The sequence below is a fragment of the Chiloscyllium punctatum genome, chromosome 36 (assembly GCF_047496795.1).
Source record: "Chiloscyllium punctatum isolate Juve2018m chromosome 36, sChiPun1.3, whole genome shotgun sequence".
NCBI classification, from domain to species: Eukaryota; Metazoa; Chordata; class Chondrichthyes; order Orectolobiformes; family Hemiscylliidae; genus Chiloscyllium; species Chiloscyllium punctatum.
Genome location: NC_092774.1, coordinates 2,339,431 through 2,364,973, shown reverse-complemented (window position 1 = coordinate 2,364,973; position 25,543 = coordinate 2,339,431). Strand labels below are relative to the sequence as shown.

Sequence of the window (25,543 nt, the reverse complement as noted above, 5' to 3'; positions counted from 1 at the left end):
AGAGCAGACAAAATCGACCCCACTCTCCCACTCCTCAACACTGGTTTGGAGTTGACTGATGACCGTGGGTAAGCTTCCTTCTTGTATAAGCCGCTGAGTCTTAATCCCTTCATGTCTCTTCTTACCGCTCACTTCCCAGGAGATCTGAACCTGGCTTGGATCAGAACAGACCACTGCACACTCCACAGTAGCGGTCTTATTGATCCAAATCTCCACAATAGAAGGATTTCGGATAAATATAGACATTTCTGGGAATAAGAAAGGAAAAACCTCAGAAGAATGGCTATTGGTTGTTGTCAGTAACCCTCACAATTTTATTTAAGATAGTTTTGCATTGATCATGATCAAGATGAAGTAAGGACAAGACGGAATTTAAGTTTGAATCCTTTTTAACCTGTAAAATCTCCCGCTGATATTGAATGAAGCTACACTGCAGCTAGAACATTAAAAATAGAAACTTGGAGCAGGAACATGCCATTTGGTTCATTCAGTCTGATCATGCTGATCCTCTATCTCAATGCCATTTCCCTTCTCTCTTCCCATTCCCATTTATACCCTTAACCTTTATTTTCTGGTTAACTATGTTCAGTGACACGACCTCCCCAGCTTTCTGAGGATTCTGAGAACTCCACAGGTTCACCAGCCTCTGAAGAAAGTTCTTCTCAGTTCAGTCCAAAATGGCCTACCCTGTATGCTGAGACCATGACCCCTTGCTCTCCTACGATTCAGCGGTGGGTGTGAGTAACTTTTCGAACCTACACTCCAAGGTCTCTTTGTTCAGCAACACTCCCTAGGACCTTACCATTAAGTGTATAAGTCCTGCTAAGTTTTGTTTTCCCAAAATGCAGCACCTCACATTTATCTAAATTAAATTCCATCTGCCACTTCTCAGTCCATTAGCCCATCTGGTCAAGATCACGTTGTATTCTGAGGAAACCTTCTTTGCTGTCCACTACACCTCCAATTTTGGTGTCTTCTGTAAACGTACTAACCGTACCTCTTATGCTCACATCCAAATGACTTATATAAATGAAGAAAGGTTGTGGACCCAGCACCAATCCTTGTGGCACTCCACTAGTCACAGGCCTCCAGTCTGAAAAGCAACCTTGCACCACCTCCCTCTGTCTTCTACCTTTGAGCCAGTTCTGTATCCAAATGGCTAGTTCTTTCTGTATTCCATGAGATCTAACCTTGCTCTCCAGTCTCCCACGAGGAACCTTGTTGGACGCCTTCCTGAAGTCCATCTCGATCACATCTACCATTCTGCCCTCATCAATCCTCTTTGTTAAATCTTCAAAAAACTCAATCAAGTTTGTGAGGCATGAATTCCCACGCACAAAATCATGTTGACTATCCCTAATCAGTCCTTGCCTATCCAAAAATATGTACATCATGTCCCCCAGGATTCCATCCAACAACTTGCCCACCAACAAAGTCATGCTCACCGGTCTATAGTTCCCTGGCTTGTCCTTACCACCTTTCTTAAATAGTAGCACCACGTTAACCAACCTCCAATCTTCCAGCACCTCACCTGTGACTATCGATCATATAACACCTGATCAGGTCCTGGGGATTTATCCATTTTATGCATTTCAAGACATCCAGCACTTCCTCCTCTGTAATATTGACATTTTTCAATATGTCACCATCTATTTTCCTACATTCTATGTCTTCTGTGTCCTTTTCTACAATGAACACTGATGCAAAATACTCGTTTAGTATCTCCCATATCTCCTGCGACTCCACACAAAGGCTGACTTGCTGATCTTTGAGAGGTCCTATTGTCTCCCTCGTTACCCTTTTGTCCTTAATGTATTCATAAAAACCCCTTGGATTCTCCTTAAACCTCTTTGCCAAAGCTATCTCATATCCCCTTTTTGCCCTCCTGATTTCCCTCTTTAGTATACTCCAACTGCCTTTCTATTCTTCTGAGGATTCACTCGATCTATCCTGTCTATACCTGACATACGTTTCCTTCTTTTTCTCAACCAAACCCTGAATCCAGCATTCCCTACATCTACCAGCCTTGCCTTTTACCCTAACAGGAATATACTGTTTCTGGACTCTTGTGATCTCATTTCTGAAGGCTTCCCATTTTCCAGCCATCCCTTTACCTTCGAACATCTGCCCCAATCAGCTTTTGAAAGTTCTTGCCTAATACCATCAAAATTAGCTTTCCTCCATTTTAGAACTTCAACTTCTTTACCCTTTTCCATCACGATTTTAAAACTAATAGAATTATCGCCGCTGGCCCCAAAGTGCTCCCCCACTGACACCTCAGTCACCTGCCCTACCTTATTTCCTAAGAGTAGGTCAAGTTTTGCACCTTCTCTCGTTGATACATCTACATACTGAATCAGAAGATTTTCTTGTACACACTTAATAAATTCTTCTCCATCTCAACCCTTAAAACAATGGCAGTTCCGGTCTTTGTTTGGATAGTTAAAATCCCCTACCATAACCACCCTATTATTCTTACAGATAACTGAGATCTCCTTACAAATTTGTTTCTCAATTTCCCGCTAACTATGAGGGGTTCCATAATACAATCCCAATATGGTGATCATCCCTTTCTTATTTCTCAGTTCAACCCAATTATCTTCCCAAGATGTAGTTGTGGGAATATCCACCCGCAGTACAGCTGTAATGCTATCCCTTATCAAAAAAGCCACTCCCCCTCCTCTCTTGCCTCCCTTTCGGTCCTTCCTACAATGTTTTTATCCTGGAATGTGAAGCTGCCAGTCCTGTCCATCCCTGAGCCATGTTTCTGTAATTGCTATGATATCCCAGTCCCATGTTCCTAACCATGCCCGGAGTTCATCTGCCTTCCCTATTCGGCCTCTTCCATTGAAATAAATGCAGTTTAATTTATCAGTCCTACCTTGTTCTCTGCTTTGTCCCTGCCTGCCCTTACTGTTTGACTCGCTTCTGTTCTCAACTGTACCAATCTCAGATTGATCTGTTTTCTCACTATCTCCCTGGGTCCCAACTCCCACCTTACTAGTTTAAATCCGCCCAAGAAGCTCGAGCAAATCACCCTGCCAGTATATTATCCCCCTTCCAATTCAGGTTTAATCCGTCCTTCTTGTACAGGTCACTTCTACCTCAGAAGAGATTACAATGTCCCAAAAATGTGACTCCTTCTCCCATGCACCAGCTCTTCAGCCAAGCATTCATCTGCTCTATCCTCCTATTCCTATCCTCACTAGCTCATAGCACAGAAGTAATCCAGATATTACTACTCTTGAGGACCTCCTTTTTACATTCCTGCCTAACTCTCTATATTCTCTCTTCAGAATTTCATCCATTTCCCTTCCTCTGTCGTTGGTTCCAATGTGTACAATGATCTCCTACTGGGCCCTCTCCCCCTTAAGAACATTCTGCATCCTCCCTGAGACATCCTTGATCCTGGCACCAGGGAGGCAACGCACCATTCTGATGTTTTGCTACTGGCCACAGAAACATCTGTCTGAGCCTCAGACGAGATAATCCCCGAACACAATCGATCGCTTGGAACCCGACGTACCCCTCATTGCATTAGAGCCAGTCTCAATACCAGAAATGTGCTGTTTGTGCTACAATCCCCTGAAAATCCATCACCCCTTACATTTTCCAAAACAGCATACTTATTTGAAATGGGGATAGCCACAAAAGACCCATGCATTACCTGCCTACCTTTCCTGGAGTTAACCCATCTATGTGACTGTATTTGCAACTTTTCTCCCTTCCTATAACGGCTAACCATCACACCCTTTTGCTCTTGTTAATTCCTCATTGCCTCTAAATGTCTCTCCAACCGATCCATTCGATCTGATACGATTTGCAACCAACAGCATTTATTGCAGATATAATCCTCAGTAACACGTAAACTCTCCGTAAACTCCCACATCCGACAAGAAAAGCACATCACTCTACTAAAGGCCATTTTTGCTTTTTTCTATCTACAGATCCAGAAAATAACTTTGTCTTATTCCTCTACAAAACACTGCTCCAGGCTAACTTAATACTTATGGCTTCTATGTTTAAGTTTAATCGAGAGACATATCTCAATAAAACATATAATCAAGAAAGAACCCACTCTTACTCACAACTGCAGACTTACTGTAAGACCACACTTAAATCTATTTACTTATCTGTTTCTGTGCTGTCACCTCTCCCAAACAGGTTCCTCCAAGATCAGTTGTACATCTCACTGTTTGTTAATTCAAACAGCAAAGACAGTAACTGCGCAGTTTCACTGCTGTCTCACGGAGCGGTGTGGGTTTCTCTCTCTCTCTCTCTGTCTCTCTCTCTCTCTCTCTCTCTCTCTCTCTCTCTCTCCTGCACTGCCTTACCATGTGCTGCCTTTGTCTTTTCCTCCCCTTTGAAAACTGCTGTTATTTTGACTTTTCTTCTCTCCAAAGTTCCAAAACAATCCAACAGCATATCAAACAGCCACTGCTGCTACTGGAATTCGAGGAAATCACCTCTAACACCTGAAACACCTCAAAAAAGGAGCAGCCCGTTACAGCCAGAAATTTTTCCCATCCTCCATCTTGGATGCTGAATCAATGTGCATGTCTCTTTTCCAGGTACTGGGATTACTTCAATTTTAAATGTGGTATCCTTGTTCAAATGTCTCTGTAGTCTCACGTCCTTCTATCTCTGTAACCTTTGCCAGACCTAAAACTCTCTCTTTTTCCTAGTCAGTGATGTAAATTGTAAATAGCTGCAGCCAACTGGTATTTCTCTTATCCCTGCACCTTGCTTCCTGTCCATTCAACAATGCCTTTTGTATACAGAACACACTGCTGACACTGTGTCTTGGTCCAACATTTTTATCCTCTCTTTTTGAAATGAAGCATTTTGCTAAACTTCATTCTATTCAAGGCACTATTTAAATGCAAACTCAAGCTTTCACGCCTTGAGCAGAATAGTCAGACTAGAGGACTTGCCCTGGATGTGGGTCAGGGGTCAATTCAGAACTAAAATGGGGAACCAATATTTTGATGAGTGGTCAACTTCTGGAGCAGGTTCTCATGGGAAATTACAAAAGCAGATCATGGCAACAATGTAAGTAGATGCTGAAAGATTTCTTGCGCAAGTCAACATTTTGGAGGCAGTAGGAAAGGAACAAGTAGCAGCTGACTTGAACTTTGGACACTATCATGTGCTGCTACAGTTTCATACCATGACCCATTTCCTGCAGTCACAGAGAGTCGTCACGTAAGAGTTAAAGTAAACTTCCCAGTCTATTTTACTGATGTCAACTTTTTCATTTCCAAACTTAATATGAATTCAGATTGTCAAAATGTCTTGGAGAGCATTCATATCAGTTCTCTGGATTATTAGCTGAACATTTCAGCTTTAACTCCTTGGTCGGACGTTCTCATCCAGATTACTAGGTTACATGTGTCCAAAGACCACTCTCAATCTGTACAACACATCGGTATCAATACTAAGGCAATGCTGCACTGCTGGATGTGGCAATGCTATGTCTGCCCAATCAAGTGGAACAAGAAGATCCCACAACCACTAACTTGAAGACAAGAACTGGGAGATCTCATCCATATCTTAGATAATACAACACTCTTCAAACAAAAGCAACAAAACTGTATTTCCTGATTGTCTGAACATTGCGGGGTGCAAAGTAATTGACTGTACCATGCATGAGAAGAGTCATGATACTTCCAAAGTACCAGGATTGGCTGTATTGTCAAGTGCTTTGGAGTTCTGAACTTGTGGAAGGAGTTACACAAAGAGCAATTGTGTTTTTCTTTCTTCAGTTGGCCTGATCTTAAGATTAGTTTCCCATTCACATAACTACAATAATGTACATCATTACTGTTAGCATTAAACATGACTGGCCCAATTACAGGTTATAGTAATGAAGAGACAAGTGTGTCAATGTTGGAGTCAGGTCCAGCACCTACCTTGAACATTCTTCACCTCCTTCCTGCTGTTAAAGTTGGAGGGTGGATGACTCACTGCACAGGTGAAGACTGAGCCTTTCCACCACTCCTCTGTGCTCACACTCAGGTAGTGCCTGACACTGAATGTCTCTGTCTGCTCCAGAGCAGTGAGGCCAGCACGGGTGTTGGAGGAGATCAGGCTGCCATCCTTCTCCCAGGAGACCTGTATGCTGTCTGGGTAAAATCCAGTGATCACACACTCGAGTGTAACTCTGCTGTGATTCTTGATCTCTTGGGCTGAAGGAGGCAGCAGTCTGACTTTGGGACTTTTTGGTGGAGCTGGAACCAACAGACAAAAGAAGGTATTAAACTCTTTCCTTTGAGGTTGACCAGGTCATCGTATTTTTTTTAGTCTCTTACTGACCTTTTAAGCTCCTTGTTCGTTTTGACACAGTGGAGGAGGAGGGAGCACTTTGGGCAGAGCAGACAAAATCGACCCCACTCTCCCACTCCTCAACACTGGTTTGGAGTTGACTGATGACCGTGGGTAAGCTTCCTTCTTGTATAAGCCGCTGAGTCTTAATCACTTCATGTCTCTTCTTCCCGCTCACTTCCCAGGAGATCTGAACCTGGCTTGGATCAGAACAGACCACTGCACACTCCACAGTAGCAGTCTTATTGATCCAAATCTCCACAATAGAAGGATTTCGGATAAATATAGACATTTCTGGGAATAAGAAAGGAAAAACCTCAGAAGAATGGCTATTGGTTGTTCTCAGTAACCCTCACAATTTTACTTAAGACAGTTTTGCATTGATCATGATCAATATGAAGTAAGGACAAGACGGAATTTAATTTTGAATCCTTTTTAACCTGTAAAATCTCCCGCTGATATTGAATGAATCTGTACTGAAGCTGAAATATAAGAAATAGAAACTTGGAGCAGAATCAGGCCATTTTGGTCATTCAGTCTGATCATGCTGATCCTCTATCTCAATGTCATTCCCCTTCTCTTCTAATACCCATTTACACCTTTAGCCCCCAGAAATCTATCTATTTCCTTGTTAACTGTATTCAGTGACAATGACCTCTCGAATCTTTGGGGCAGAGAATTCCACAGGTCTACCTCCCTCTGAAGAAAGTTCTTCTGATCTCAGTCCAAAATGGCCGACCCTGTATGCTGAGACCATGGCCCTTTGGTCTCCTTCAGAACAGTTCATCCCAGACTGGAAACATTAATTCTGTTTCTCTCTCTGCGGTTGCTGCCTGAACTACAGAGTTGCTCCAGAATTCTCTGTCCAGCTTGTCTGAATTGTACATTTTGCAATGAGATCATTCTTCATGGGAGTAAATCAACATTAAAAATTCCCAGGACAGTTGAAACATTATCTTGCATTTCTTTGATTTTACATCTTGATCAAGAAAACATTGTGCAGGCAAAAAGAACACGGCAGAAATCATTGTAATCTGTTCCCTGTAAGTACGGTCAGTGCATTCACAGTGGGGACTGCAATTGAGCTGTGGGTGTGAGTGACTTTTTGATGTGACGATGTTAATACAAGGCATCTTTGCTTTATGAAGGGCAGTAAGAGAGACAGATATGAACTCATTACATAAAGGAACAATTGAATCAAGACTTGTTTGAAGGGCTTATGCCCAAAACATCGATGCTCCTCAGACAGTGCCTGACCTGCTGTGCTTTTCTAGCACCACACTCTTGACTCTGATCTCCAGGATCTGCAGTCCTCACTTTCTCCTTGTTTATTCACAGGCTTCTTGTGATTCTGTGCATCATGTTGTGACGTAGAACATACTGAATCAATGTCTCTTTTCCAGTTGCACTGAGCTAGGATTGCCTCAATTTTATATGGTGTAGCTTTGTTCAAATGTCTCTGTTGTCTCACATTCTCCTATCTCGGTAATCTTTAGCAGGCCTACAACTCTCTCTTCATCTATGTCAGTGATACAGATCGTGAATAGCTGCAGCAACCTGGTTTTTCTCTTATCCCTTTGCTTTCTGTCCATTAACCACACCTCCATCCATGCTGGTATATGAGAGTGCTTTTTCAGCATTTGCTTCCCATCCTTAACTGTCCTGGAAGATGTGGTGGTAAGCTGCAGTACATCTGGGGTAGGTCGAGCTCCAGTCTAGCTGGTATGAAATGAGTTCCTGAATTGTGACTGTGCAACATTTATGAAGTTTCAATGTAGTTGCAGGTCAGACGGTGTGTGGCTGGGAGGGGAATTGACGGGGCACTGTTCTTTGACCTTCCAGCTGGTAGACATTTCTGGGATGGAGGCTTGTTGAGATGTTGCAGTGTACTTTGGACACAGAATACACTGCTATCACTGCGTCGTGACCTAACATTTTTCTTCTGTAGGTTTGAAGTGAAGCAGATTGATACACTTCACTGTATTCAAGGCACTATTTAAATACAATTAACACTTGGGTCTGGGCCAAAACCATCAGTGAATACTGGGATCCACTGGATTTCTTCAGTTGATGTTCAGCACACAATGTCAGCCTGACAGGAATAAGTACGTTTTGAGTTTACAAGGTTCTTGCTTCTCCCCCTGGCCTTTTAGTAAAACATACAGTGAACACTTATTGGTTCAGAAGATATTTATAAGGATGTTGCCAGGGTTGGAGGGTTTGAGCTAAAGGGAGCGGCTGAATGGGCTGGGGCTGTTTTCAGTGGAGCTTCAGAGGCTTATGGAGGTTGATAAAATCATGAGGGGCATGGATAGAGTCAATAGTCAAGTCTTTTCCCTGGGGTGGGGGAGTACAGAACTAGAGGGAAAATATTCAAAAGGGATCTGAGTGGTAACTTTTTCACGGAGAGGGTGGTGCTTGTATGGAATGAGCTTCCAGAGGAATTGGTGGAGACTGGTACAATTACAACATTTGAAAAGCAACTGGATGGTCATATGTGCAAGAAGGCTGCTCACAATTACCAAGGACAATTCGGATTAAGCTACAAAGGCTGGCTTTAACAAGCAATGGTCACATCCTGTCAGAGAATAAAAACTAATTTCCTTTCAACTTCCTGATGGATTGAGATTGATTGTGTTGAGGCCTGTCATAGGATATCGTCAAAAGTTTTAAAAACATATTTTGATGTGCAGTCAATGATTTTAGACTGAGTTTTGTTTTGCACTGTGTTGAATTCAAACATTCTCATGTTTCTGAGTTGCTCATTCCTACCTTCCACTATGGCCATGTCTGAACATGTCACAGCCCCCCCATTACAGGTTACCTCCAATAATAAAGCCTCAATGAGTGAAATTGAGAAATGCTGATATTATTGGGTGATTGTAACTAATTCAATATATCATTCCTAAAAATTATTTTAAAAAAGGATTCCACTGGCATCTTTCTTGTGGACACGGAGTGCCCTGTCATGGACTAATATTGTTCCAGGAGACGGACAAACGATATTATTTTCATTTCTACTGCACAGGAATCTCACCCTACAATTGCTGAATTTGCATTTCTGTGTTCTGCTTCTTTAACCTTTCTCAGCACCACATCAGTGAAAGGGTTGAACCTACTGGTTCAATTGAAGATATCTGGCTGCTGTATCCCTGTCCATCCCTTTCACCCATTTCCAATTCTGCAGTCTTTCTGAGTCAGATGATACATTGTAAGTCTTGGCTACTAGAATCAGACCAGAGAGGTAATGGTCAAGCTGTGAGGCTGAATCCAATCCAAACTGGCCTGGTCAAGGTTACAAAACAAAATGACTGTATCAATAAGGATTGGATTGGTTGGGAGAATTTCAGATAGGTCTGTATCTCTTCCATGTTTGCATACTTTAATTAAGACAGTCACCACAGACTGATTTGCAACCCAAACAATTTGCAATAAAATTCAATGGACCATTTGATTCATGATCAATCACTTTATTTCACAGATTTGTTGGTGGCATTTATATTGGTGTTGTGCACCATCAGGGAGTGTCAGGTTAAAATTAGTCTGAAACAGGAACCTTGGCATACACCCAGAACAAGAGCAAGGAGGGCAAGAGCAAGCAGCATTTCCACCTGGAACTGGAAGATTTGTATTTCCACCTGGAACAGGAAGAGTTGCAGATTTAAGATTTGTACATTTTCACCTCCCAATCCCTGTGCTGGGAATGTGGGAGCTCCACCCAGCCCCTGAATTCTGCCACACCCTGTTTATTTAGGAAATTCAAGGCACACCCCCATGTAAACCATGGCAAGCTTTTGGACCTTGACCAGAATAGTCAGATTAGAGGAGATGCCCTGCACTTTACGTGGGTCAGGGGTCAATTCAGAACTAAAATGGGGAACCAATATTTCACTGAGAAATCAAACTGTGGAGCTGGTTCTCTCGGGAGGCTGTGGAAGCAGATCAGGGCAGTTCAATGAAATGCAATATTCTCAAATCAATATTTGGAAGGCATGAGAAAAGGAACAAGTAGGAGCTGAGTTAAACTTTAGACACTCCCCATATGGCACCACAGTTTTAGGCCATGCCCCATTACCTTTCCTGGAGTCACAAAGGGTCTTGGTAGGCAAGAGTTCAAGTAAACTTCCCAGTCCCTTTCACTGATGTTAACTTTTTATTTCCAGACTTTATGTAAAGCCAGACTATCAAAGTATTTTGGAGGGAGTTCATCTCAGTTCTGTGGCTAATTAGCTAACATTTCAGCTTTACCTTCTTGGTGGGACTTTCTCATCTAGATCAGAAAGTTGTGTGTGTCCAAAGCCCACTCTGTGTCATTGAGTGTATAATCAATGCAACACATCAGTGTCAACACTGAGGCAGTGCTGTTGGATGTGGCAATGCCCTGTCTGTCATGTCAAGTGAAACAAGAAGATCCCACAGCCACTAACTTGAAGATGACAACTGGGAGATCCCATTTATGCCCTGGATAATACTGCAGCAGTAAAACTCCCTTTCCTGTTCATCTGAACATTGTGTGTGCAATTAATTGGCAGGTATCATGCACCACAATAGTCATTAAACTTCAAAAAATTCCTTGTTGGCTGCATTGTAAAGTGCTTTGGAATCGGAAATTGTGGAAGGAGTTACACAAAGAACAATTGTGTTTTTCTTTCTTCAGTTGGCCTGATCTTAAGATTAGTTTCCCATTCACATAACTACAATAATGTACATCATTACTGTTAGCATTAAACATGACTGGCCCAATTACAGGTTATAGTAATGAAGAGACAAGTGTGTCAATGTTGGAGTCAGGTCCAGCACCTACCTTGAACATTCTTCACCTCCTTCCTGCTGTTAAAGTTGGAGGGTGGATGACTCACTGCACAGGTGAAGACTGAGCCTTTCCACCACTCCTCTGTGCTCACACTCAGGTAGTGCCTGACACTGAATGTCTCTGTCTGCTCCAGAGCAGTGAGGCCAGCACGGGTGTTGGAGGAGATCAGGCTGCCATCCTTCTCCCAGGAGACCTGTATGCTGTCTGGGTAAAATCCAGTGATCACACACTCGAGTGTAACTCTGCTGTGATTCTTGATCTCTTGGGCTGAAGGAGGCAGCAGTCTGACTTTGGGACTTTTTGGCTGAACTGGAACCAATGAACAAAACAAAGATGGTGTTAAACATTTTCCTTTGAGGTTGGCAATGTCAGTGATATAATTTTTCATTCTCTTGCCTACCTTTTATGCTCCTTGTTCGTTTTGACGTGGGAGAAGAGGAGGAACCACTTTGAGCAGAGCACACAAACTCTACCCCACTCTCCCACTCCTCTGCTGTGGTTTGGAGATGGCTGATGACCGTGTATTGGGTGCCTTCCTCTTTCTGCTGTTGCGTTGTAATTCCTTCACTTCTCTGCTTCCCATTCACATTCCAGGTGATCCGGACCTGGCTGGGATCAGAACAGACTGCTGTACACAACACAGTAGCAGTCCGGTTGATCCAAACCTCTTCCTTAGAAGGATTGCGAATAAAAACTGATATTTCTGGGAATGGGAAAGGAAAAGTTCAGAAGAATTGAAATTGTTTTGTGTCGGGAGTGACATGCCAGGACAGCAAATGTGGTAGGAGACTGACAGGACAGGAGGTGTCAGGAGGATTCAGAATGTTAATAGAGATATTGCTGTTGATGAGAAATGGTGACAGATCAGCACAGAGGAGAATTTTGTCTTCAGTACTTTATAATGTGCAAAATCATCAGCTGATACTGGATGAAATCACACACCAGTTAATCTCACATTGAATTGAACATTAGATAATCTCAAGATTGTTTAAACGTTGTCACATAGTCCTTGGCTTGCACTCTGACTGCGAAAACATAATCAGAGCATCAAGATCCTGCTCCGTCCTCTTTGAATGCATTTGCTGTGACTATGACCAATAGATTCACAATGAGGACTGTGATTAAGTTGTGGGTTTGGACAACATGTAACTGTCACAATGTTAATAAAATGGAAACTCTTGTGAAATGCAGTGAGATAAATGCAGATGCTTCGCAAAAGATACAACGGAAAAATGGCTTATTCACTGAAAGCACCTCCAGCCCAGTCCCTGATTTGTGACATTGAGCAGATTGAAGCAATGAGGACCTCTCACCTCTTTTCGAACCAGCCTTGGAATGTCTCAATTTTAAAATGCTTGTCCTTGTGTTTATGCCTTTCCTTAGTCTCCCATCTCCTTATGTCTGTCACACTTATCAGCTGCACATGTGTCAATGAACTCTCCATTCCTGCAAATCTGACCCTTTCTACATCTCCCACGCCTTTCACTCCAGTACTGGCAGATGTTCCTTCAGGCACTGAGGCCCTGACTTCGAGAAATCCATCCCTGAATCATGAGTACATGTCCAACTCTCAGTCCTGTAAGGTGCTCCTTCAAAACTATTCCTTCTCCCTGACATCTGCTCCATTGGCTGAGTGTCAATTTCTGATTGATAACTCTCCAGTGCAATACCTTAGGATCTTATCCTGAATGGCAGCTTATTGTAGGTAACACTCTGTGAAGGAAGATGATTAATTTGGAACAAACAGAACAGCCCACAAACTCAGAGGGAGTGTCAAAGATCCCCCTTTTGCAACTGTTTGGGAGTCATTTGGGTAAAGCATGTACATCCTGCCCTACACTGGCATGTCTGAGTTGTGGGAGTAGGAAGTGGATGGTTTACCAAACACTTCACACATTTTCCCCATTGCTACTAAATTTCCAAACGCTCGTTGTCATTTCAGATATCCCACACTCAGCACGTGTTCTGAACACTTTCCAGGCACATTGCACCCAAAAATCACAACTCCCTTATATATTATGATGTTAACTGTTGAATGCAATGTAAAACATAACTGTTATTTCATCAAGATGAAGTCCTTAATGACCTTTGAGAATCAACTCCCCGGCTGCATTTTCGAATGACATTAAACACACAGTGTCCAACAAGAACATGATTTTTATTCCCTTGAGATGGCTTTGGTTTCTCTCCCCTCCTCACTTTTTACGTATGATACTGAACAGTTCCAAGTCAAAAATATTGACAAATTGAGAGATTGATTACATTGAAGTTAATCACAGTCTGTTGTCAGTAAGTTGTAATCATTGGTTTAATGTACACAATCCATAGGCAGTGTGTATAAACATTGGGTCTTGTCAGCAATTTGACAGCTTGGATTTAATATTCACATTGGTAATGAGAAATATTCTGATATTTGTAAATTGCTTAACCCTGCCTTCATAAATGACCAAATGTCACCATCTAACCGTCCCTAATGATCAGTGATCTCTCAGCATATAAGCTCTCAGAGTAGTGGAGAACACGCCTTATTGTTGTAAAATCCTGATACTGTTCAGCAAACGAGGTTCAATTTCATTTGTTCCTCAAAACCCATAAACTTTCTGAGCTGACTATTTTGTGAGGATTGAAGTGTAATGGACTGCAGTCAATAACTGGGTAATGGGGTACATCGGCAAGATGGCAGCAGAGTGGACACTCCAGCTGGAGCTCCTCTGCTCCACCAGTTCCTTTTCTCTTTCCCTTCTCTTTGCTGCAGTTTTTGTTTCTTCCAAAACTTTTAACTTCTGAACTTACCCAGACGAATGGAGAAGATGATTCCCAGACTGGAGGGCGTCGTTGGTGAGACCTGGAGGTGGGTTTGAGACCAGGACGGCACAGGGGTAGAGTCTGAGACCAGGACGGCACGGGAAGCAAGTCCTTCTGTGAATTCTGGACCAGAGATCATCAGGCGAAGGTGACTCCTGGACTGGAGGCCATCATGGGGAGATGAGTCCTGGACAGGAGGGCTTCATGGGGAGATGAGTCCTGACTGGAGGCCATCATGGGGAGATGAGTCCTGGACTGGAGGGCATCATGGGGAGATGAGTCCTGGACTGGGGGCCATCATGGGGAGATGAGTCCTGGACTGGAGGGCATCATGGGGAGATGAGTCCTGGACTGGAGGCTGTCATGGGGAGATGAGTCCTGGACTGGAGGGCATCATGGGGAGATGAGTCCTGGACTGGAGGGCATCATGGGGAGATGAGTCCTGGACTGGAGGGCATCATGGGGAGATGAGTCCTGGACTGGAGACCATCATGGGGAGATGAGTCCTGGACTGGAGGGCATCATGGGGAGATGAGTCCTGGACTGGAGGGCATCATGGGGAGATGAGTCCTGGACTGGAGGGCATCATGGGGAGATGAGTCCTGGACTGGGGGCCATCATGGGGAGATGAGTCCTGGACTGGAGGGCATCATGGGGAGATGAGTCCTGGACTGGAGGGCATCATGGGGAGATGAGTCCTGGACTGGAGGGCATCATGGGGAGATGAGTCCTGGACTGGAGGGCATCATGGGGAGATGAGTCCTGACCGGAGGCCAAGAGTACTGGACGCAGGTCCCAAGGGCAAGCCCTAGATTGGAGACCAGAGGGAGAAGGCAAGTCCCACGAGCAAGTCCTGGACTGTCACCACCGGGGGTGGGGAGGGGTGGGGGGGGGTGGGGGGGGGTGGGGGCGGGGTGGGGGAGGGCCTTGCAGACTGGAAGCCCAGTGTGGTCTGGAGGCTGACTTGGAGAAACGTAGCTTGGGTACTTAAAAAAACATTTTATTCTTATGCTGGACATTGAGTAATGCGAGTATTTTTCAGAACATAGAACAGAATATTACAGTACAATACAGGCCTTTTGGCCCTCAATGTTGTGCTGGTCTGTGAGACCCATCTGAAGCCCGTCTAACCTCCACTATTCCATTCTCAAAACCTTTCCCTTCCTCTGGTAGACTTTATTTATTCATCTTTCAATTCTATAACAAAGACTTAAGTATCTGTACCTAGGTCTCCTGTATCTAAGATGGCGGCATAAGCAGCTCCATTGCAAATATTTCACTGTACTCATTCGAGTGCACGTGTCAATAAAACCAACTCGAATTCTAATTCCAATTTGAATAGAATACATCGCATTTCAACAGTCAAACTGTTCTCAAAGTTTACTTGACCGTATTGGGCCCAGTAGATTTCTCGTGTTCTCTCTCAGCAATTCCACTGACAACCAACATCTTTACAATAGAACAACCGTCTTTTACCAGATCAATGTGATTCATTCACAACCAACCCATCAATGGATTCCAGACATTTGTTGGTCACATTTATATTGCCTTCAGAGAGAATGATGTCAAAGTTAGCTTCACACAGGAACCTCACCATGTAGTGAGAACAAATGCAGGAAGGGTTCTGTTCCGAAATCAAACTGGAAGACTTAACGATTTAGGTGGCATACATTTTCACCGTCATTGCCCTGCGATGGGAAATATGGAACTACACCCAGGGACAGAATTTGGTCTTTTTGATCTGGCAGAAGGAGAGTTTGTATGAGGATGAATTATGTCAATCTTGGCATCAGGCTGAGGTCTTACCTTGAACATTCTTCACCTCCTTCCTGCTGTTAAAGTTGGAGGGTGGATGACTCACTGCACAGGTGAAGACTGAGCCTTTCCACCACTCCTCTGTGCTCACACTCAGGTAGTGCCTGACACTGAATGTCTCTGTCTGCTCCAGAGCAGTGAGGCCAGCACGGGTGTTGGAGGAGATCAGGCTGCCATCCTTCTCCCAGGAGACCTGTATGCTGTCTGGGTAAAATCCAGTGATCACACACTCGAGTGTAACTCTGCTGTGATTCTTGATCTCTTGGGCTGAAGGAGACAGCAGTCTGACTTTGGGACTTTTTGGCTGAACTGGAACCAATGAACAAAACAAAGATGGTGTTAAACATTTTCCTTTGAGGTTGGCAATGTCAGTGATAAAATTTTTCATTCACTTGCCTACCTTTTATGCTCCTTGTTCGTTTTGACACGGAAGAAGAGGAGGAACCACTTTGAGCAGAGCACACAACCTCCATCCCGTTCTCCCACTCCTCTGCTGTTGTTTGGAGATGGCTGATGACCATGTATTGGGCACCTTCCTCTCTCTGTGGTTGAGCTATAACCCCTTCACTTCTCTGCTTCCCATTCACATTCCAGGTGATCCGGACCTGGCTGGGATCAGAATAGACTGCTGTACACACCAGGGTGGCAGTCTTGTTGATCCAAACCTCTTGCATGGAAGGATTTTGGAGAAATAGAGACACTTCTGGGAAAGGGAAAGGAAAAATTTCAGAAGAATTGGCACTTTCTGGTATCAGCAGGTGTCAAATGTTTATGGAAGGCTTTGTTAGCATTAGAATCAACGAAACATGGAGACAGAAGTGGCCTGGAACTGCAATCGTTTTTAATCCAGAATTTCTAGAGCAAATACCTGACCATTGGAAAATCGAAGGGCTATTTAAAGCATGTTTTACAAGTTTTCACCAAGAAAGTACAATCAGTGCATTAAGAAAGAGCCAGATCCAGTTTGAATGTGTTTACTAAGTCTGTGATCAAGAATCCACTGCGAGGACTATAATTGAGTTGTGGGCTGAGCAGTTTTCAGAGACAACACTATTAATAAATGTAATCTCTGATTTGTGAAATGGAGTGAGATAGAGATACAAACTGCTCAGCAAAATGAACAACTGAACAAATTTGTTTTCACTGGGTGTGACAGTGGATTGATTCCCGATGTCGCGTACACCAAATCAAAAAGAAGCTCATTTCTTTCAACCAAACACTGTTGCTGGCACCTCTGTGTTGGCATTGTTGGCTCATATCCCACTTGGGTACAACTCTCAAAGCTGGCAATTCAGGGCAGACCAGAGGGAGTGCTGCACTGTCAGAGGTGTTGTCTTTGGATGAGAAATGAAAATGAGGTCCTGACTGCTGTGTCAAGTGGAAGGTACATATGGCAGAGCACTATTCTGCAGAAAAGCAGGAGATCTATTACCAATGTCCTGGCCAATTTTATCACTCACTTATCATCACAAAAGGCAGATTACTAGGTCATTCTTGGATTGACTTTTGTGGGAGCTCGGTCTGTGCAGGTTGGTTACAATGCTTCCTACACTACAAGAGTCACTTCACGTTTAAATACCAATTAAGTGAAGCAGTTTCGGATGTCTGATACTTTTTACCTCATTGGAGTCAGCACCGGAAGCCTCTGTTTTATGACTCTTATCCCAATGTTTTATTGCCTTGGGCTTCCCTCGCTCCGTTATCTTGGTTTGCAAATCCATTGGTGGCCAGGTCTGAATCTATGGAATTCACTGCCTACCGTTCAGTGACCTGTTTTCCCTCTCTTTCTCTCTCCTCCTCCAAGACACTGTTAAAAACCACCTTATTGGCCAAACTTTTGGTCACATCCTTGTCTTACCATTTTTAGACTCAGTTTCAATTCCTCTCTGATTTTTCACCATCTTGGGATGTTCTATCACATTTCAGAAACTCTATAAATGCAAGATGTCATTGATGTTACCACCTGCTGAGGAAGTTGATTCATTTTTACATTGGAAGAGCAACCCTGATGTATCATCAGGTGTAATGAAAGCCCTCTGTTGTTGCAGATTGGAGATCATTTGTATAGAATATTTCCCCACCCCCTCCAACTTCGTTCACAGCCATCAGACTGGGAGGGTAATGATTCATTGAATTTGTCATATGCTCTTCTTTTTTCTTGACTCTTGAAGAATCATCATCACTTCAGATATCCTGCAGTGCCCTGTGTTCTGTACGCAATTTGCATACCAACACATTCACTGTGCAAACCACGACTAAGGTGTCTGCTTTGATCCACACTGATTGCTTACTGTCCAAATCATATTGAGTTAATATTTACAGAGAGAATGATGACTCTGTCTGTGTCCTGGTCAAAACCATTCATGAACACCGTGTACCGACTCCTCTGGCTGCAGTTTGAGCTGATGTTCAGGACAGTGTCTGACAGGGTCACGCCTGTTATTAGCTTCAGATGTTCTGCTTCCATCACCTGCCATTCAGACAGGATGATGAGCAATTTCCTTCCGGATTAACATTAATGATTATATTAGTAACCAAGACTTAATCTTTGCTCTCCCACAATCAATCCTCACAGGGTCAGAAGCACTCCCCATACCATTGTAAAGTGGTGAAATCACAGGGTTAGGGACAGTTCACTCCATATCCTCTCATGGAGACATTAAAAAGAACTTGGTCAATTTGAATTCCTTGTGAACATTAAGTACCTTTCATTGGCTGTTGTCAGTATTCAGGATTGAAGGGAACTTCTCCAATTTTACTGTCGTATGTTTCTATCCAAAACCAACAGATTGTACAAGGCACTAGATAAGACCTTATGTCCTGAATTACCAACTTGTCTCAGAACCAGCATTATTGAAGATAAAGACCAAGTCCTACTTTATTAGATCAAGTTGATAGCCCCAATGGGTGACAAATAATCTTCAAATTCTTGTCAATTCAATCAGAGCCAAGAAGCAAGGGTCAAACATTGAGATTGGGACCTTGCAACCCAGCCCGGTTCAGGCAACCAAAAAGTGACCACTTCAAGAAGGAGTAGATTTAGCTGGGAACCATAGACTAGAGTCATAGATAAGAGTCATAGAGATGTACAGCATGGAAACAGACCCTTCGGTCCAACCTGTCCATGCCGACCAGATATCCTAACCCAATCTTTTCCCACCTGCCAGCACTCTGCCCATATCCCTCCAAACTCTTCCTACTCATATACCCATTCAAATGCCTCTTAAATTTTGCAATCGTACCAGCCTCCACCACATCCTTTAGCAGCACATTCCATATACATACCACCCTCTGCGTGAAAAAGTCACCCCTTAGGTCTCTTCTATATCTTTCCCCTCTCACCCTAAACCTATGCCCTCTAGTTCTGGACTCCCCGATCCCAGGGAAAAGACTTTGTCTATTTATCCTATCCATGCCCCTCATAATTTTGTCAACCTCTATAGGGTCACCCCTCAGTCTCCGATGCACCAGGGAAAACAGCCCCAGCCTGTTCAACCTCTCCCTATAGCTCAGATCCTCCAACCCTGGCAACATCCTTGTAAATCTTTTCTGAACCCTTTCAAGTTTCATAACATCTTTCCGATAGGAAGGAGACCAGAATTGCATGCAATATTCCAACAGTGGCCTAACCAATGTCCTGTACAGCCGCAACATGACCTCCTGACTCCTGTACTCAATACTCTGACCAATAAAGGAAAGCATATCAAACGCCTTCTTCACTATCCTATCGACCTGCGACTCTACTTTCAAGGAGCTATGAACCTGCACTCCCAGGTCTCTTTGTTCAGCAACACTCCCTCGGACCTTACCATTAAGTGTATAAGTCCTGCTAAGATTTGCTTTCCCAAAATGCAGCACCTCGCATTTATCTGAATTAAACTCCTTCTCAGCCCATTGGCCCATCTGGTCCAGATCCTGTTGTAATCTGAGGTAACCCTCTTCGCTGTCCACTACACCTCCAATTTTGGTGTCATCTGCAAACTTACTAACTGTACCTCTTATGCTTGCACCCTAATCATTTATGTAAATGACAAAAAGTAGAGGACCCAGCATCGATCCTTGTGGCACTCCACTGGTCACAGGCCTCCAGTCTGAAAAACAACCCTCCACCACCATCCTCTGTCTTCTACCTTTGAGCCAGATCTGTATCCAAATGGCTGGTTCTCCCTGTATTCCATGAGATCTAACCTTGCTAATCAGTCTCCCATGGGGAACCTTGTCGAACGCCTTACTGAAGTCCATATAGATCACATCTACCGCTCTGCTCTCATCAATCCTCTTTGTTACTTCTTCAAAAACCTCAATCAGGTTTGTGAGACATGATTTCCCACGCACAAAGCCATGTTGACTATCCCTAATTACTTCTCACAGTATTTATATTGTCATTCTGGCAAGACACCATGGGCTGGGGATTTGAACCTGCCGGGTGACTTGTAATGAAATTCGAAAGCCAACTCCATTCATAAAGAATTCACAACTTTATTTGACACTTTTGTTGGGCACATTTATATTGGTACTTTTCACCATTTCTGAGGGTCACATTAAGGGTGGTATGGTAGAGCAGTTCTGGTGTAAATGAACAAGGAGGACAAGTGCTTGCAGGATTTCGACATGGACTTTCACCTGGAATTAGAAGAGTTACGAATTTATATGTTATACATTTTTACCTCTCCTTCCCTGTGCTGGGAAATTGGGAGCACAACCACACAGCCTTGAAACTCTGCTCTATCGTATTTATATAAAATCTTAAATGAACCAGATCACATTTTCCAGATGGTAAGATTAAAGAAAAAGACTTGAGCTTGAAGAGAGCAGGAGTATCATTTCAAAACAAATGTTCGGCTATCAATTGATCAATCTCTGGATCAGCCACTGCCCAGAGATAGTGAAGCAGATCTAGGCAATTCTTTCAAATGCCAAGCTGTAAAGGATCCTTCCCCAAGACAGCACTTTGGTAAAGGGAAGATAAGGAGGCGAGTTGAACTGTGAATGGAATCAGTTGGAATATCCAAACAACACGGACAGAGAGTATTTTGTTCAGATAATCGAATGTCAGATATTTAAATGTCAGATAACATAGTTTGGCCAAGCATCAGGACCTTGTGATATCGTTTGGATAATCCAAAATTTGGATAATTGACGTTCGAATAATCGAGTTTCCTCTGTATTAGATGAGCCATTCAAACACCCAGCCTCACTATCCTCCTTATTGGATTCACACAGAGTCAAACTGAGCAAGGGTGAATAGCTAATTCACTGCTGGCTGTTTCCCTGTCCAATGGACTGTCTTTTCAATATTGGTTCCCTATCAAAACACAAAATACTGAGCATTACGTCTTTCCCAACAGCTGCAATATTAGAGACATGTCTCATAGACTGAGGGGAGGCATTAACATGTTAAATTAACTCAGGATATCTTTCTCCCACGCAGATCCACTTACCCTGTTGGTATTTCATGTTGATCAGCTTCTTGAAATTCGAAGGTGGATGCAAGACTTCACAAGTGTATTCATCGCCTTCCTTCCAATTCACCATGGATACAGTCAGGTAAGAGATTGTTTCGAAGGTAGTGTCATCTCTCCGTTGGGAAGAGAGAAGAACACCACTTTGGTCTGCTTGGCCTTTCTTCCAGGAAACCTGGATATTGTCAGGAGCAAACCCGGATATAACACAGCCCAGGACAGCATTTTGATTGGAGATAAAATCCGCAGGTGGGACAAGGCTGGTGATGTTTGGCTCTTGAACTGTAACACATTGCAATGTTGCAGATCACACAATGGTTTTGCAACTGGAAAGATTTTCTCTATTCCTTCTATATTTAGAGAAAGGCTTTTAGTGTCAACCCCCTTCACAAATTCCTCTTGACTTCTCTTGAAATCCTTGGTTCCTGATAGTGCTAGGTGCTGACCAATGAGCCAAAGCTTTTTAATATTTTACCTTGAGCCAATTGCTGGAGAATTTCCTGTTTGTACTTTAAAATCCTGCAGTGCCGATTAACAGTTTGAGATTAATACCTTTATGGCAGCACTTTATAAAATTGTTGTTGACCCTTTCGGGATCAGGTAGAATTATCAATTCTCCATAACAATTGAGAGAAGATTAGTTATTCCCCCCTGCATTAGCTCAATTCAATGCTATAGAAATTAATCTGAGAGGGGCATGGTGTAACTCTAAGTCGACATCACTAAAATAGCAGCCTCTTACTTACTTACCATCCATCCATCTTCAATGCCCATTGACTTTAATGGTGGAATGAAAGCATTGTTATAAATTAAATTCGCTAATTCTATATGGGATGCAGGAATTGACAAAACTGGAGTTGCAAATCAAAAATATTTAAGGGTTCCCAGATAAGTTCTTAAGTCTGCTTCTGAAATACCAAAGAATGTGGTGCTGGAAAAACACAGCTGGTCAGGCAGTATCTGAGGAGCAGGAGAATCGACGTTTTGGGCATAAGCCCTTCATCAGGAATCAAGATGAATGACATATATCCACAACGTTGATTTTTCTGCTGCTTGGATGCTGCCTGACCGGCTGTGTTTTTCCAGCACCACACTCTTTGACTCTGATCTCCAGCATCTGCTGTTCTCACTTTCTCCGGCTTTGGAAATACCAAATGCTTTCTGAGTTGTATTAATAAAGGGCAGAGCAGCAAGGAATTTAGTCATAAACCATTGTAAATCACTGATCAGGCGTTAAATCGGGGTTTTGTCTCCTGTTCTAGGTACCACACTTCAGAAAGGGTGGAAATAGTGCAGTGGATATTTCGTGGAATGTTCCAGGGATGGAATAATTCAGTTATACTGTGTGGATTGGAGATAGTAGGCTAGTTCTCCTTAAGTCAAGCAGAGAAGGTTCAGGTGAGATTAAGTGGATGGGTTCAAATTTATGTGGGTTTTGATGGAGTAGATGGGCAGAAATTGTTCCCAAGCCCAGATAGAGGACATAGATCTAAAAAAAAAGACAAAAATGGAAGCGAGAGTGTAGAAGAGGAGGATTTTTAAAAATAGAAACATGATAATGGGCAATTTGAAAGGGAATGATGGAGGCAGATTCAGTGTTACTTTTCAAAACAGAATTGGATAACTGCTTGAACCTATGAGGAAAGGACAGTAGAACTGGGACTAATTTGGCACCTCTTTCAAAGAGCAGACAGGCACAATGACCATCCCCACATGAATCTGTACCAATATCTGATTGAGAGGAGTGCTCTAAAATTAGGCACAAAATGGACTGAATTGTGCCAAATACACTTTGCCCAATATTCACTTTCATTGACTTCTCTCGAACTGAATATTGAGTGAGTGGTATCACAGGTAACAGCAGTTCACCCTGCCATGACCATGGATTGCAGGATTCCTCTGTACATGTTTATCTTATTACTGCCAGCACTGCTGGTGTACAGGGATAAAATCCACAGGCACAACAATTTCGGGGGTTCTGTTGTGCAATAATCTCCTATATCTGGTAATGAAGGTTTCTTTTCCAAATTAATCTTGTGATATCAACAGTTAAATAATGACAGTTACTAACTTTTCGGTGTTTCAAACTGACGTTTCTCCATGTTGGTTGAGTTGTAGCCTGCCTGGCAGTAGTAGAATCGATTGGTTTTCCAATCTGCTGCAGAGACTTTGAGCACACTGCTCATTGTGTACTTCTTATCATTCCCCTGGACTGCAGGATACTTGCTGATTCCAGTGGTAATGACCCCACTGTCACTGGACCATGTCTGACGAATACTCCTGGGATGAAAGTCCTTGACCAGACAGAGGAGGCTGATCTCAGCTTGGTTTGAGTTCATGCCACAGGAAGGATTGGGGATGTAGACCAATGGTGCAGACTGGGCAACTGAAATATAAATATTTGCACACAGATTAGAGCAACAACAAATGCAGTTTGGTCAGGCAGAGCTCAAGAGATTTTCTGATGTATAAAACCAGCCGATTTCTAAATGAATTACAAACAACATGGAGGAAATGAAGGGTAAATTGAAGGACAGCAGTGAGTAATTTTAACCTGCAACAGAGAGAGGCAAGTACAATGGATTGGGTGGAATATAAATTTTACTCTCATCAAAAAGTTATTCACTATCAGCATCAATCAACTCTGATATTGAGTGGGATGTGAAACCAGCTTTGCACCAAGTTTGGTCAGTTTCCCAATGGCAGGATAAGCAAAAAGTTTCAGCAGAAAGTCAAAAACGTAAAAGAGTCCTGCAGAGCAGGAACACTGACTGAAAAAACAGCAAATGTCAGGATAAACTGGAGCAAGTGAGGAACGAATATGTGAAAATAAGACAATCAACAATGACACCCAGGCATAAAGCGAAAGGAGGTGGGTGCTTAAAACTGTGAAGAAAAGGGAACCTAATATTTGCTGTCAAATGATTAGTAGAATAATCATATATTTACTTTGCAAGTTATAAATAACTTGTTGAAACCTTGTTTTCAAGTATAAGATATGATTAAACAAAGCAGTTAACATTTACAGCTAAATTGTTAAATATCCCTTTCACAATTTAGACAGTTTGCCAAGAAAGTTACAGTGGTCATAAAGTGCATGTGAGTTAGAGAGAGAACTGAGGGCAGAGGAGGAAAATTGTGTCTGTTCAATATTGCATCAAAATTACTGAGGCGAAATCTGAAGCTATAAATTCAAAAAGTACTTCTAACCACTGGTGAAACAGATTCTATAAAACAGCTACAAAACAATCCGTGTTGAGGGGAAAGTTTCACAGGACAGAACCATTTAATATGGTCCTGGATTGACAGACTGGAAACACACGGTATCCATTGATCTGTTTCCAGGTTTAACTTGGCTGATGAAAGGGATACTCAGTTACTGATCTTCCAAAATCTTGCTATTTATTATTGACATGAAAGGCTTTGGAATATTGAACATCCTAGTCCACAACAAAAGACCAACAACAATTGAGGTGACCTGCTCCCGTCCTGGGAGATAGCATCAAGGTCAAAAGTGACATGTTCCTCCCAAGCACACTACACTCACCATATATTGCATCTCAGATAGCACATTGGTTCTCTCTCAAACAGTTTTCCAAAAGAAACACCCGAAAGCTGTGAATTATAGAAGGAATGAAGTTTTTCTTATTTATTCACGGGATGAGGGCATCACTGGCGAGTTGTAACAGGTCGCTTTTTTCAGAAAATAGTGAAACAAAATCAATCAGCTGTAGGCATTAGAAATCAGAGTAAAAACACTTGATAGAGAATTAATTCTATTTCTCCCTCCACAGATGCTGATGGAGCTGCTGAACTTTTCCAGTGTGGGTGACAGGATCATATCAGTCAACATCGTTTCCAGGTGACAGTCTTTCACATCCTGCAACCAGTGGGCAGTAAGTCTAGTTCATGATGGATCAGTGGATCAAACAGTGTTGGGAAGTGGGGGTCAGGAGATGGATCTGGGGATAACATTGATAAATTCCTGAGACTGTCAGCATTGTGCTGAAGGACAGCAGTAATGAGGAGAATGATGAGCGTAACTGTATCGGCTGCAGAGAGCTGGAATTGATAAAATTCAGGGTGAACCTGGCCTTGAGTGATTCTGGTGAGAGTGAATCTCAGCCCAGGTTACAATCTGCCCTGGTCTCTTTCTGACTGTACTCAATGGGATTGAAAATCTGAGCAGCTGGAAAACACACAGATGATTCACTGGAACCTGATGTGTTCTACAGCCAAGACCAAATTCACCCTCAGTGTATCCTCGGTGATACCTCATGTCAGGTCTGTGGGTAATTCTGACTCAGCCAGAGGCAAAGGACTC

General features: G+C 42.9%; 1 protein-coding gene and 1 long non-coding RNA gene across 4 annotated transcripts in view; one reads left to right on the top strand and one right to left on the bottom strand.

Annotated features, from left to right (window-relative positions):
• LOC140460169 (uncharacterized) overlaps nt 1–25,543 on the top strand; it is a 91,888-nt gene that overhangs the window by 26,291 nt on the left and 40,054 nt on the right. The window contains exons 3-4 of the long non-coding RNA XR_011953893.1: nt 21,189–21,304; nt 25,014–25,081. This is a non-coding gene — a long non-coding RNA (uncharacterized lncRNA). The remainder of the gene's footprint in view (nt 1–21,188; nt 21,305–25,013; nt 25,082–25,543) is intronic.
• The window catches only part of LOC140460166 (uncharacterized), a 41,215-nt gene that overhangs the window by 8,211 nt on the left and 7,461 nt on the right, over nt 1–25,543 (bottom strand). For all 3 annotated transcript variants that reach the window (XM_072554557.1, XM_072554558.1, XM_072554555.1), the window contains exons 2-9: nt 23,291–23,605; nt 21,199–21,501; nt 16,158–16,460; nt 15,749–16,066; nt 11,538–11,840; nt 11,129–11,446; nt 6,316–6,618; nt 5,913–6,230 (exon numbers count right to left, since the gene is read on the bottom strand). In XM_072554557.1, the coding sequence (XP_072410658.1) occupies nt 5,913–6,230; nt 6,316–6,618; nt 11,129–11,446; nt 11,538–11,840; nt 15,749–16,066; nt 16,158–16,460; nt 21,199–21,501; nt 23,291–23,558 (2,434 nt within the window). In that variant the 5' untranslated portion in view covers nt 23,559–23,605. The remainder of the gene's footprint in view (nt 1–5,912; nt 6,231–6,315; nt 6,619–11,128; nt 11,447–11,537; nt 11,841–15,748; nt 16,067–16,157; nt 16,461–21,198; nt 21,502–23,290; nt 23,606–25,543) is intronic.